This window comes from Thalassophryne amazonica, chromosome 1 (assembly GCF_902500255.1).
Source record: "Thalassophryne amazonica chromosome 1, fThaAma1.1, whole genome shotgun sequence".
NCBI lineage: Eukaryota > Metazoa > Chordata > Actinopteri > Batrachoidiformes > Batrachoididae > Thalassophryne > Thalassophryne amazonica.
Window position 1 is genome coordinate 35,709,850 of NC_047103.1, and position 15,438 is coordinate 35,725,287.

Here is a 15,438-nt window from a genome sequence, read left to right on the forward strand (position 1 = left end):
ACCAACTACCAGTTTCACGTACCAATCAAACCAGAAGATGGAAATGAATAGGGCATAGATTAAAGAAAGACATGAACAATATGACCCATCAATCAATGGAATGGAGCCCCCAAGGCCAGAGAAGAAGAGGCAGACCCAGGAACACCTGGAGACCCAAATCTACAGGCCTATCATCATGGGGAGAAATGAAATTCATTGCCAAAAGCAGAGTTATACAGAGAGCCACTGTAGATGCCCTGGCCTACAGAGATGAAGCGGACGAAGAATTAAGGAAGGATATTTTTAAAGTAGCTCCTTGTATATTCTCACACAAATTTTATCCTAATCTAGAATATCCCCACAGCAAAGGAAGTCCTATCTAGGCCCTGAGGCCCATTGGTGCCACTGTTTATGTTCAGATTCCATAGAGGGAAGTAAATGAGAGTGTGCCCTGGATGTGATGTCGGTTCAACGCAGGTTACTTCTCCAGTCAAAGTTGGTACCCATTTACAGCTGAGGGGACTGAAACAATGAAGATGACGTGTCAAACCAAGGTTCCCATATTGGTAGCCCAAATCCTGTTCCACTGAGCTGCCTGCTCTACTTTTGGTATAAAAATGACATTGATAACTAAATGCAAAATGAGAGTGAGCCGTAGTACAGATAAACTGAAAAACACTTACCAAGACATGTACAATAACTTCAGAAATGACTTGTATTAATATCACGCACATAACAAAGAGACACATATACAAATATTCAAAAGTAAAAATCAGGTTGTACCACTTTGCTACCATGCTCTCAAAAGTCAACCAGCTCTCACTACCCAAATGGCCATTTGAAAGTGTTCAGAATTAGAGTCTTGGTACTACTATGTAGGCTCTCGTGCTTAAAATTCAATCTTTGTGGCAAACAACATGTTGAGTGGTGTCAATGAATGGATCACTGCTGGTCCTATCACCATTAAAGTACTGAAGTCCAAACAAATCCTACACCTACTCGCTAGCTCAACATTTAACTGTGTTCATTTAGTGTGTGACTAGAAACCTCAAACCTCATGAGTACAGGCTCCAGTAGACTGTGTTGAAGAGCAGGTAGGACAGAGGGAAGACCACACGGGAATACGAGTCAATCATGTAGCTGTTGGTGACCAGAAGGTCCACATTTTCACGCAAAGATCGTTGGCGACGGAGACGAGTTCCTTCAAGTGGTCGGCTCTCTGGGATTTGATCTTCAGCAGTGAGGGGCTCAGACATCAGAGCAGGAGCCATGCGAAGATATGAAGTCAGCTCAATGTCTTCATCATGGAAACAGCCATCGAAAGCCATCGCCTGGCTGGCGTTGTAGGTGGAGAGGAGCTGAGAAGGTGAAAAGGAGAATATGTTGATTTGGCTGCAAGAACCTTGGCCACGTTTGGTCACATTTAACCATTTAAATCAGTTGACAGATGATATTATGAACAAATACAAAAAATTTAAGTTACTGCTTTAATACCAAATTATCAAGTTTATTTAAAATACATTATCAATGAAAAGTTTGGACACACTTTCCTTTCCCATTAAGTGTGTCCAGACCTTTGACTGGTACTGTTTACTTTACTTTTTAATTTTTTCAAGATAAGCAGTTACCTCAAAATATGCAGCAGGGGCAACCTTCTACCATGCACAGTGGCACAGAGCATATCTACCAGATGACTTTTCTTCTTGGTTTAGTTTTCAAACCCGTTCATTGCTTCTTTTAAGTACAACCCCAATTCCAATGAAGTTCGGATGTTGTGTAAAATGTAAATAAAAACAGAATAACTGTTATGTGAGGGACGCGGACCGAGGAGTGGCCCAGAGTCCAACAGAACCCAGCACTAATTGACCAGAAGCAGCTCCAGAAAGAAAAACAGATTTATTACTGTCACCCTGTGCTGTACATAAAATCTAAATAATAAAAGTCTGGTAAGGTGGACAAGTGGCGTACTCTCTCAGCGCCACAACAGATCCGTGCCCGAATCTTCTGGACTCAATCGTTCCGTCAACACCCCCCCCCCCCCCCAGGTGACTTTCCAGAACAATGCTCTGTGAAGGAAGAGCAGAAGTGAGGTTATTCATACTATCATTATCCACAATTTTCTCCACAGAGGCACACTTATCAGCAACACGTTCAGATCTTACTGCGGACCTACTTCACACAAACAGCTGCTCACAGCGAGTGGAAGATCATCTATCCCTTCACCACAGCCGTGAGGAGGAATCAGAACAATTATCTTCAATTCTTTAATTTTAACTGCGTCAAACGCCACAACATATAAACAATTTAGCTTTTAGAAATAATCACCTCTGACGTGTGCTGACAGCGCTTGCCTCTCACCCTCATCCTCCTTCACAGACGTGATGTCAGCCTCTGGAGCAGCCCTCGGCGTCCTCACATACTCGTCACAAGAATGCAACAAAGTTCAATTCTCCGGCAATCCAGTCCAACTCACTGCTGGCTTAAATGCAGCTTCTCATTACCACATAGGTACCAGCTGAAAGCCCTTAGATCTGCACGTGAATATCACAGGTGTCGCAACTTCCTCCTAATGGAGAGCCGCACGAGATCACAGCAGGTGCAGCCAATCATCATAATAAAGGTGAGAGACTCTTCTGCAGCACAGCTTTCCCAGAGATCAGTTCCAAACCACCTAGGAAGGAAAATAAACACACATCCAAAAAAAAAACATGTCCACCCCAGCCCCCCAGCACACAATAATAATGATTTGCAAATCTACTTTAACCTATATTCAATTGAATACACCAGAAAGACAAGATATTTAATGTTCAAACTGATAAACTGTTGTTTTATGCAAATATTTGCTCATTTTGAAATGGATACCTGCAACACATTTTAAAAAAGTTGGGACAGTGGTATGTTTAACACTGTGTTACATCACCTTTCCTTCAAACAACACTCAATAAGAGTTTGAGAACTGAGAACACTAATTGTTGAGCTTTGTAGGTGGAATTCTTTCCCATTCTTGCTTGATGTACGACTTCAGTTGTTCAACAGTCCGGGGTCTCTGTTGTCCTATTTTGCGCTTCATAATGCACCACACATTTTCAGTGGGCGACAGGTCTGCACTGCAGGCAGGCCAGTCTAGTACCCACACTCTTTTACTACGAAGCCACGCTGTTGTAACACGTGCAGAATGTGGCTTGGCATTGTCTTGCTGAAATAAACAGGGACATCCCTGAAAAAGATGTTGCTTGGATGGCAGCATGTGTTGCTCCAAAACCTGGATGTACCTTTCAGCACTGATTGTGCCATCACAGATGTGTAAGTTGCCCATGCCATGGGCACTAACACACCCCATACCATCACAGATGCTGGCTTTTGAACTTAGTGCCGCTAATAACCTGGATGGTCTTTTTCCTCTTTTGTCCGGAGGACACGACGTCCATGATTTCCAAAAACAATTTGAAATGTAGACTCATCAGACCACAGCACACTTTTACACTTTGTGTCTGTCCATTTCAAATGAGCTTGGGCCCAGAGAAGGCGGCTGTGTTTCTGGATGTTGTTGATGTAAGGCTTTCGCTTTGCATTTTCAAGACCAGGCACCTACTCTAACCTACCATCCCTGGTTCTCAAGACCAGGCACCTAAATTCTAAGTTCTACCGTAGAATTGGAATGTATTATATACCTTACTGAATTTTCATGGTAGAGTTTTAACTTGCACTTGTAGATGTAGCGATGAACTGTGTTAAATGACAATGGTTTTTACCCCATCTTTGCTTGTGAATGGCTGAGACTTTTGGGGATGCTCCTTTTACACCCAATCATGACAGTCACAATTATTGTCCTCAGTTCCCAAATGCTTATTGAGTGTTAGAAGGAAAAGTGATGTAACACAGTGGTAAACATACCAATGTTCCAGCTTTTTTGAAATGTGTTGCAGGTATCCATTTCAAAAGGATCAAATATTTGCACAAAAACAATAAAGTTTATCAGTTTGAACATTAAATAGCTTGTCTTTGTGGTGTATTCAATTCAATATAGGTTGAAGAGGATTTGCAAATCATTGTATTCCGTTTTTATTTACATTTTACACAACGTCCTAACTTCAATGGAATTGGGGTTGTACAAACAGGAAGCTCAACAATAATAATAAAAAAAAAATTTTTTTTGTTTTTTTTTTTAATGAAAATTTTGGATTATATTCCGAGATGTTCTGTTTGTACACTGATGTATATGACCTGGTGCAATGTCTTTGTTTGTCCTCAAGGGTGAGATGCATTACAAAAAATAATTCCATCTCTGGTTTGGCTTGGTAGTTCTATTTGTCATCTGTTCAAACCTTTCTTCCCTTTAGCTTCCTCATCTCCTCCAGAGTTGTGCAGTAGTTCACAGCTGCGTACTCGATTACTGACAGGAAGACAAACAGGAAGCTGGTCCACAGGTAAATGTCCACCGCTTTTACATATGACACCTGGACCACATATGCAAACACACACAAATCAAAACTTGGGATTTTCATTTATCAACAGCTATATCTTCTTATGTTTTATAGATTTTCATTCATCAACAGCTATATCTTCTTACATTTTATAACATTTTTGCCGGTAATAACATTTGGCTCAAGAACTCAAATAAATGCCTAATCTATTACCGTAATACATTGTCTGACTTTATCAGTCTACCTTACCAAAGTGCCGACTGTTGTTCCACTCTGGTAACAGCGCAGGACTTGGACAGCTAAAATGGACATGACTGGGTGGATTCATCCATCCCAGCCAACTTGTGTAGGTAATAACTCAAAAACAATCAATGCTCTCAACTTCTAATTCACCAAAGAGCACATAAAAGTAAGTCCTTTTGGCTGCTCCCTTGTTTTCACTCGGGGTCACTACAGCAGATCCGAAGTGGATCTGCATATTGATTTGGCACACGTTTTACACCGGATGCCCTTACTGACACAATTGCATGGAGCAGGGTGAGGTCTGAACTAGGAAACGTCCGCACTGAAACCAAGTGCATTAATTTGTGATGAGCTTTAGTACAGCTGCTCAACTGTAAAATCAACTTTATTTTTCCTTTGTAATATCCTCTAGATGTGTCTGACACCTTGAAGACTGGATGCTGATTGATTATGGAAATCTACAAACACCTGTCATTCAATTTACATGCAATTCAGCTGATACCTGCTGAAAACTCTGTACGGCGTGTGTTCATGTGTGTGTGTTGCCTACTGGTGCCCAGCTTCACGTCAGCTAATAATTTAAGCTACCAAATACGGAAACAAACACAACTCACACTACGTGATGAAATATAACAAAAACAAGTAAAACTAGAATTATAGAATGGATAGAATGTGTGGCTGGGATGGTGCCAAAACATTCAGTCCTGCAAATTAATATTGGCAAACTTGAAACATTGTTTAGGAACATTATGAAACCTGTTTCAAAACATTGTTCCACTGTTGCCTGGTGAACAGTTCATCAATGGGCATCCATAACAAATTATGAATTAAATCATATTTAAAGGCTACAGTACATCTCTGTACATGCAATGGCAAGTATGTCACATGTAAAAACATGAGGAGATACACGTCCCAGCAGTTTATTTGTCAGCCAGATATGGATAGTCCTTTTTGATGTCACAAAGAAGTTTCTTGGAAAAATGCTGTATTTATCAATGTTAAACAAAGCAATACAATAAAATTAAAGTTTTGAGGAACACCAAGATCACAAAAATGTAATCAACGTTTCCCTGATGAAGGACAATGACAACAAAAAATTTAGTCAAAACCCATCAATAACTTTCACTGTCTTCCTCCTTTGCTGGCAGCAATAGTCAACCATATTATATCATCTGCTACCAGTGGTGGGCACAATTCCGCTAATACGCTAACCACTAATTATCAAAGATAATGTTTTCATTATTGGATTAGCTTTTCAGATAACTTTGAAAAACATCATCGGACCAATTATCTTCCTATAAATTTTGGTCCGATATTTTTTAGACCGCTAATATTTTTGCAGACGTAGCTTTTTGTAGTAGATGCGCAGTTCTATCCTCTGCAAGCAGAGAAGAGCTGGTTCTAGAAGAAACCATTCTATCCTCTGCAGGCAAAGCAGAACTAGTCACAGAAAAGAAAAAAGCTAATTTCTTTTGACCCCATACAGATACACTGGCAATATCACCCAAGTCATCCAGAGGCATACAGTTTTAACTTATGGTTAAAATTTTAACCAAACTAATTTTGGACAAGTTATTTAAATTAACATCACGTCTGAAGTTTTCTAAAGTGAAAATAACAGATATATGTTTTAGTTTTAAAGTAATGCACTCATTTTGAAGGTTTTAGTGTGGACATGCTGTGTCCAGGTGCATTATGGGTATCTCAGTACATTCACAACAGAAGAAATGCATTTGAGATGCTCTGATCAGGCTCCACATGGACAGCAGCCTTAAACTCTTTGTATATTGTGTCTAAACACTTGTGAATATATTCTCTGAGTTTATAGACATTGTTATTGTGTTTGTTTTATGTAAAAATACCAGAAGAAGCCCAGGTTGCTTCTCAAAGCCAAAAAATCTGTTAAATTTTGATTCAAAAAATCATAGATCTGACAGGTTTAGTTGTACAGTGTGTGGTGTCAGCCACCCGGTAAAAACAACACAAACAAACAGATTTCACACACGAACATTCCCAGGTCAAACACCTCACTTTCTGATTGGCTGCATGTCACATTTAGCTCCTCACGTCCTTCTTAACACACCACACATGGCAGGAATATCCGATAAGATTATATTTAGCGTCATCATGATTGTTGGGGCGTCCTTAAGATTGTTGGAAGGGGAAAATTGGGTCCGATATCGGCCTAATTATTAATTGCCATGTGAACCAGGCTTGATGTCATGACGCCTCACGGAGCAACTGATTGATCTGTTATAAGACTGCACTGAGCCGCTAACTGGTCGGATGTTATGATGCCTCACAGAGCGACTGACTGATCTGTTATAACACTGCACTGAGTCGCTAACTGATCGGATGTTATGACGCCTCATGGAGCAACTGATTGATGCGTTATGACACCGCACCGAACATGTTTTCACTATTATTTGATTTCTTTGTGCAACTGATATCATTATTCAAGCATTCAAAAGGCGATTCCTATCGCCACACAACTCCAACCACACATGAGAAAGTTTTTTGACAGTTCTTGTTATTGAAAGAAACCTTGTCTCCCTAACTGGATAGAGTTGTGATGTCATCATGCGTACGCTTAGGCGCTGTCTAGCGGGATCTTGAAAATTTCTTTCATTTTTATATACAAATGAAAAAAATGACATATTTTACAAAACGACATTTATTTGTAAACATCAACACATGTTACATTGATTCACTTGTGTTGGTTTTTACATAGAATGAATGAATCAACCAATCAATATGAGCAGAGGCTTAGTTTACCCATAATCCCTTTGGTGTGTTAATGTTCAAATCTTCAGAATTATTGCATTATTTAAAAATTAAGAGATATGTGTTATATATCACTTTGTACATTTTAAGAGTTTACATTAATGTAGTTATTCTGTCCAGAATAATTTTATTTATGAAGCAAAACCATAATTCAAACCTGCTTTCCATTTCAAGACCTCTGCCTCATCGCTGGACCACTGTATCCTATAAGGGTAAATGATGCTTTCCTACAGCAGGGGGCATAGTGCACAAACACAGAAGCACTGGTTCATTGACTGTTTGGGTTTGTGATTGCCATTGGTTTTCATAGAAGCTTTGGTGGTGTTTAAACTCAAAATCAGCTTCTTAGTAGCTGAGAGCGTATTTGAGGGACAGTTGAAAGTTATCGGTTATCTGTAGCTTCCGATAATTTTTTGGCAGTTTATTGGTTTCGCATTAAAAAAGAGAACTTTTCAGTTAGTTGATTACCAGTAATCGGAGCTAATGTTTTGATTAGCTGTGCCCACAACTGTCAACTACTAAAGCAACAGGTTTGTCGTCATTTCCCAGGGCAGCCTTTACTCAAGGTTCTTGAAATGGAGCAAAATCATCACCTGGTGGACGTTTACCAATAATGCAGGTACAATAAGTGCTCATACTATAATATAGTCATAGTATATCATACAATAACTATACTTCCAAAACGAAAAGTCCCCATGCTTTTGTACCAGTCTGCATCTCTGCACCCTCCCATTACACAACATCAATCAACTCTTTGTCCTCCCTCTTACTGTTATTGATGCATTAAGTTTTCAGCTATTGTTGCTGTGCACACACAATTGTTTGCATCATTAAAATAAATGGAAAATAGAATTCATATGGCATTTTCTCCATGTGAATCAGATGCACAGGGCACTTACACATGAAATTTAGAACTTACTGTTATGTGTCGGACGCAGGACGGAGAACCGACCAGCGTTTGAAGGACCCAGTATAAAATAAGCAGAGCACGGTACAAAGGATAACAAAATTTAATGACATAACAGTGATGTGAAAAAAGACAACAAATGAGTGCACGGTCTGGCGTGGTGGATTTACGGTGCGCTCCCAGCTGCACAAACGGTCCGGAGCCAGAAACAGTTCAGACCCAAGGACCCCGCCGACACCCCCCAGGTGGCCGCGACAAACCGAGTCTGTGAAAGAAGAAACCATCATGTGAGTCCACACTCCACACACAGAGAGACCGCTCAAAGGTGTACATAAACAGCAAACACTTCCTGGCTTAATCACTAATCAGCTTCCCTCTCTGCAGGCATGGAACACCCAGTTCACATTACTCAACTGCAGTGGAAGCTGATTAAACGACTAACATAACAGCTCAATATAATAAGGTGTGAGGGACACCACATTTACTGACTGTACTTATGTTAGTCACAAAACCTAACGTACCTCAGGAAGTGTGCTGACGAGCGTGAGACCTCACCCCCTCCTCTTTCACAGACCATGTATCAAACCTGGACGTTCTCTGCATCCGTGATGATGAGATGGCTCTCAAGACGACGATCTCACCCGTCTGGTCACAAGGTCGAGTCTCTGGCAAATACACACTGTGTACTCCAGACTTAAATGCCACCATGCTCCAATCCGTGTAGATGCACCACAGCTGTGAGTCCTGACGAGCTGCACTTGATCAGCCTCAGGTGATCAGGGTGAGGTCCTGAAAACTCAGCCACACAGCCACTCAGTCCTAAACGCGTACCACCTGGAAGGAAAAACAAAAGACAGCACAGAAGACAGAAACAAAAGGCAGCCAGGCCCCCCCAGCCATACAACACTTACTTGTTCATAAGGTCACATCTCTTAACTGGCCCTGAGCGCCAATGTAAGCATGCAGTCCAGATGAAGGTAGCCTCCACCTACACATACTATTTCTTACCTGGGGCATGGAGGAGGACACACCTGTGATGATGGTGGACATCGTCAGCACTGTGGTTATACCTGCAGCAACAGTTTTGATTATTTTACCAAGCAGTGCCAAATAATGTAAAATTTTAGAAGAATGGTTAAGTGGTCAACATACTGATGAATCAAGTTGTGGGAAAAAGTAAACAGGTTGTCTTTAGGCTGTGGCATTCAGTTTATAATGAGGCATATGTGAAAGATTTTTCTTTTGAAAGACCTTTTTAGAATTCTTACCAATAAAACATTTTAATGTAGATAAGCACATATTGCTATTATTGTAATCAAGCTGAATAGCACTTTATAGCAGCCTAAGTCTGCTATTAATCCAAGTCAAGTCAAGTCTGGGAACATGTGCTGGTGCCATGCTTCACCACAGAACTGCCTTGCGACTTGGATGGCAGCCTCCCAGGCAGATAACCGGTCCTTGCCCACATCTCCACAGCCAAGTGGAGTGTGGGTTTCCCTTGGCCTTCTCCAGACAATAGTGTCCTCAACACTCAGACACTTGTGTGTTGGATCATACATAGAGAAATGAGCCACAATGCCAAAATTATGAAGTCAATGCTCCAACACAATGTAATACTCCCCATCTGGGTCTCCCGCAAAAACCATTCATTAGACACAATATATGTGTGTAATATGTAACATGCATATCTGTGTGATGTGTGAGTGCTACCCAAAGAGACTCGAGCAGGGACGGCCCTCCTGTCGATCCAGAAGGAGACCCAGGACAGAACAACCATCAGCATAGTGGGGAAGTAAGTCTGGAGCATGAAGAAGAGGATGTGCCTCCGCAGGATGAAGGTAATGAACAGACGATTGTACCAACCTAGCACAGACAAAAATTTCTTTAAAATTATTATTATTTGTAAATTATAAATTTAATAATTAATTTTTCTATTTTTTTGCTTCCCCCAGTTGCTCAGGGTTGCCACAGCAAATCTGTTAGAGATCCTCATTGGATTTGGTGCTCATTTTATGCTGGATGCCCCTTCCTGATGGGGTATGCTAAAAAATATGCTGCTTCTGATATCATTATTACAACTAATCTCATTATTACCTCCACCAATGAAGTTGTGTTTTGACCACTGTTTGTTTGTTTGTGAAGAGCCTGTAACCCCAAATTTTTCATATAACATTATGATTTATTTATTTATTTATTTATTACAGAGGATTCATATCCTGATAGGCAAGATTCAGTTTTCAAGGTTATCGGTCAAAAATCAAAGCCAGGAAAAATCTTGGAAGATTGGAAAAATACCTATCCTTTAACACTGAACAAATATTAAAAATTGATAACTCTGTCAGAAAAGATCAAATTTTTTCATATTTGACAGTGTTAGGTTGTATGGCATCCTTTACTGACTGACAAAGGTTGATACAGATCTGATCCAGATTACAGATTTTGTGGCCATTTAAATTTAACATTGAAAACCCCATTTAATGTATATTTTACATTATATCTTACTCAAACATGCCCCAGTCACTCTCATATTTGAAAGTGAGTGACTGGCACTCACTACTGCTTGACAAAGTTTGATCTGGATCTGATCCAGATTGTGGATTTTGTGGACATTTGAAATTAATATTGAAAAGCCCATTTGGTGTACATTTTGCATTATATCTCAATCAAAAGTGCCCCAATCACTGTTATTTTTCTGTTATGGATTTACTTACACCACCAAAATTGGATGAAGGTTCGAATTTTATGCCTTTTTGTCTATCTTCCAGTTATCAGTTGAAAACCAAGTGCCAAAAACAAATGACAAATTGTGCATAGCAGATAACCAATGTTATGTGAAAATTATCTGAAAAAGAATTCAGAAACTGAAAAAGCTGAAAAAAAACACCTTACAACACTAAAAAAACTTTGATTCAAGTGCATGAACTAAATCCATACTCCTGACTTGTTCACATCTTATTTAGTTTTTGAAAAGCCACTTTTAACAGGACTTTGACCTTGAAAATTGTTTTCAAGGTACAATTTTGTGGAATTGGAAACTAGTGTTGGCAAGGGTTTGTGCTCTACGAGGGCGATGCTTTTGTTTAGTCATCTCAAATATTTGTTTTTTCTCAGCCTCAAAAATTACTTTTTTTTTTTGTCAGCATTCAATACGAAAAAAAGATCACTCACTTAAAATGTTCACCATCTCTAAATTTTCACTCACCAGTGCTGCTGTAGAACGCCAGACCACTGGAGGCATGAAAATGTTCAATGAAGAACTGGGACAAGGCAATCTCATCTGTCCTTAACGAGTCATTCCCATTCTTCCAGTAAAGCATCAGGTCATTCTCATTATAAGCATCTAAAATGAGACAGAGAGGGAGACAGAAGTGTTCAGTGAATACAAAATGCAGGACAGGTGAGACTAGAAAAAGAAATCACACAAATAAAAATATATTTAGAGCTATCTCAGATCATTGTGCTATTTGATTACATGTTACTGAATTTTTTTTTCCATTCCCATTTTCAGCTTTTGGTTCAACATGAAAACGTATCTGAGACTGGTAAGACTCGAGCTATAAATCTCCATAAGTTAGGATGAGTGTAGCCATTGATTCTGATGTTTGGCAGCTTGTGCACAAGTCATATTTTTGTAGATCATGTTAAACTGGCCTCCCATTGCCGATTTGTGGCCTCAATTATGTTCCCGATTTCAAAATGAAGGAAATCGGGCCCAGTGTATGACAGTAGTAGTATAAATCTGTGTGTCGTAGGTTTGCAGCCCCATGACACTGGAACTTCTGAGCCTACTCACAAAGGTGTTGTGGCAGTCTGTGCACTAATGCCTATCAAGGCGTTACTGCAAAGCTAAAATGTATGCGTTAACATCCGAAAAATGTCTCCTGCTGACGACTGTAGCATGCTTTTCATGGGATTAAGGATGTATGTTTCCAGAGGAGATTTAAAAGGTCAGCAAACAGTGAGTCTTTGAATGAACCATCCTGCACACCCACTGACTGCTGCCTGGTATGGTCACTGAAATCACTCTGCTCCAAAATAGAAAACATTCTGCATTATATGCTAAGTTCAGCCTTTAATTGTAATCTAACATCAAAATAATTTAGCAGCCAAGCAAAAATGATTTATTTCAAGATGCATTAATGAAATAAAAACCAAAGCAATGTTAAAAACTTCCTAGACTGATTACAACAGTCTACTGTACAACGCTACTTTTACCAAAGATTACACACATTTTCATCCCCTGATTGGATAGCAGTTTGTTTGTTTGGTTTAGTTTTGTTGCTTTATTTGTTTGTTTGTTTTTGTTTTTGCCAAAAACATATACAATCAGGAGTCAAAAATTGGCATGGGAGACTGGCTTTATACGAGTTTGTGATTATTTTTGGATGAATTCCACAGTTACATATGTACATTTTTATATATTTCAAATAAGTAATTTATTGATTCTCACAGCTCTCTAGCTCCAGCGAGCAGTTTTGTGTGTCCAGAGGGAAGGTGCTGAAGTCCATTGAGCAGAGAGCTGTCACAGTCACCCTGTAAAATACAGATTTCACTGTAATTATACTTACAACTTGCAATATTTTTCATCAGAAGGCAGAATGCATGCAAAAACTGATTCAAAAACTGCTACCATCCCAAAAGTGCTCCAGGCCACCGGGAGCAGTGATGATTTATGTTTGGTTTAACAAACATTTCTGTTTACGTTTGAACTTTCACTTTTCAGTGTTTTGACTTTATGTTCAACTGCAAACATGAAATTTTAGATTATTATATTAATTTATTATATTATATTATAACCAAATGACTTATTACACTGAGCAAAAATATAAAAGCAACACTTTTGTTTTTGCTCCCATTTTTAATGAGCTGAACTCAAAGATCTAAAATGTTTTCCATATACACAAAAGCTCTATTTCTCTCAAATATTGTTCACAAATCTGTCTAAATCTGTGTTAGTGAGCACTTCTCCTTTGCCGAGACAATCCATCCCACCTCACAGGTATGGCATATCAAGATACTGATTAGACAGCATGATTATTGAACAGGTGTGCCTTAGGCTGGCCACAATAAAAGGCCACTCTAAAATGTTCAGTTTTATCACACAGCACAATGCTACAGATGTAAGTTTTGAGGGAGCATGCAATTAGCATGCTGACTGCAGGAATGTCTACCAAAGCTGTTGCCTATGAATTGAATGTTCGTTTCTCGACCATAAGCCGTCTCCAAAGGCGTTTCAGAGAATTTGGCAGTACATCCAACTGGCCTCACAACCGCAGACCATGTGTAACCACAGCAGCCCAGGACCTCCACATCCAGCATGTTCACCTCCAAGACCATCTGAGACCAGCCACCCGGACAGCTGCTGCAGCAATCGGTTTGCAGAACCAAAGAATTTCTGCACAAACTGTCAGAAACCGTCTCAGGAAAGCTCATCTGCATGCTTGTCCTCCTCATTGGGGTCTCGACCTGACTGCAGATCAACTCTATGCAAAGGAGATGTGTTGCACTGCTCGAGGCAAATGGTGCTCACACCAGATACTGACTGGTTTCCTGCCCCCCCCCCCCCCCCCCACCAAATAAAGCAAAACTGCACATTTCAGAGTGGCCTTTTAAGCCCCGGTCACAACCCACCGTGCGTTTTTTTTTTTTTTGCCGTACGTTTTCTGCGGATGCCACGGCCACTACGTTTTTGTGAAAATGTACGGAGGCAGTAGCAAGAGGAGGGAGGGAGTACGTTCAACGCACGTCTCTAGGAGTGTAACGATAAAGAGAGTTGACACTAAAGCAGTGTGTGTGGGGTCGCTTTTCTTTTTTATGAGCGGGACCGGAGCGGCAGGTGTTTTTCGGGTCAGCGATGCATGAGCATGTCCAGCCTGCAGCGGTCAGTTGTACGAGTGTTTACTTGCCTCGAAAACTTACAGCTAGTTATCAGACTGAAGCTGTGGAGTGTGTGTTGCTGACGTTTGGAAATAAAGTCCAAGTTCAAGTGAGACACTGCGTCGTGCATGCAAGTCTGTCGGCCTCCATAGTATGTGGTGAGTGAGTGCCGTAATCCGTACTGCCTACGTACTGATTTGGTTAATTCAGTAGTAATTGAACGAAAATGTGCTGCTTTGAATCCATACTGAGGCAGTACTCACAACGTGCGTCATCTGTACTGCTGGTGAATCCGCAGCTTGACCGCAGCGAAAGTTCTGCATGCACTAAAACCTCTACGGCGTGTCTGCGTGTGTCTGCGTGCTCCTAAATTCGTACTGAGGCAGTACATACAACATACAGATCTCCAAATTTATCCCACGTTTTTGCAAGTAGACTGCACGCATGTGCAAGTACGGCGGGTTGTGACCACAGCTTTAAGTGGCAAAAACAAAAGTGTTTATATTATAAACACAATAGTGTTTATATTCTTGTTCAGTGTAGATCTGCTGTTTAAAAATTGTATTCCTGCCAAAGTTGTAAATCAGTTCAAGTCAACATAAAGCACACACACATTGGCTCCATTTTTAACTGATGCATATTCTCTCTAAGTGACTGTTACCCTTTTTGACATTTCTGTTGCTATTCCTTGTCAGTCCCCCTCTTTAGTTGATTTATTTTGATACAGAGACACAGAACACGAGGTCTGGGAGCATGCACTGGTGCAGTGTGTCACTGCATCCGTCACACCATAGAACTACCTGGAGTGCTGAATAGCAGCCACCATGGCAGAAAACAATCCATTTTCGGCTCTGAAAAGGAGCTGTCTATCTACCTTAAACAGGTGAAACGTGGGTGTCCCCAATGGCCTTCTCCATCTGTTGTTGTCCTTAACACTGTGTGCTGGATCATGCCCAGAGAAATGTACCACATGGCCACAATATGGTTGCAGACTTTTCCTTACAATTTATATTTGTTTGAAACAGCACTGTTTGCAAAGTCAAGCATGGCTGGGACCCCCTTGCATGCGTCATTGACCACTTGGTTACATTAGCTACAAGAGACAGAGGCAAAGTGACCAGCTGTCGATCATTTTCAAACAGAGTGGGAGTTCTAGAGCGTCAGGAGACATGTGGTCACTTTGCCGCCTGCTAGACGGGGCCAAAATAAATAAGTGTTTAATGC

The 15,438-nt window shown here is 40.4% G+C and overlaps 1 protein-coding gene across 1 annotated transcript in view; it reads right to left on the reverse strand.

Moving 5' to 3' along the window:
• Nucleotides 1-1,034: 1,034 nt before the first annotated feature.
• The window catches only part of LOC117519240 (gamma-aminobutyric acid receptor subunit rho-3-like), a 61,460-nt gene continuing 47,056 nt past the window's right edge, over nt 1,035-15,438 (reverse strand). The window contains exons 5-10 of the mRNA XM_034180561.1: nt 12,788-12,870; nt 11,540-11,677; nt 10,048-10,200; nt 9,346-9,407; nt 4,305-4,436; nt 1,035-1,337 (exon numbers count right to left, since the gene is read on the reverse strand). Coding sequence (XP_034036452.1) covers nt 1,035-1,337; nt 4,305-4,436; nt 9,346-9,407; nt 10,048-10,200; nt 11,540-11,677; nt 12,788-12,870 — 871 coding nt within the window. The remainder of the gene's footprint in view (nt 1,338-4,304; nt 4,437-9,345; nt 9,408-10,047; nt 10,201-11,539; nt 11,678-12,787; nt 12,871-15,438) is intronic.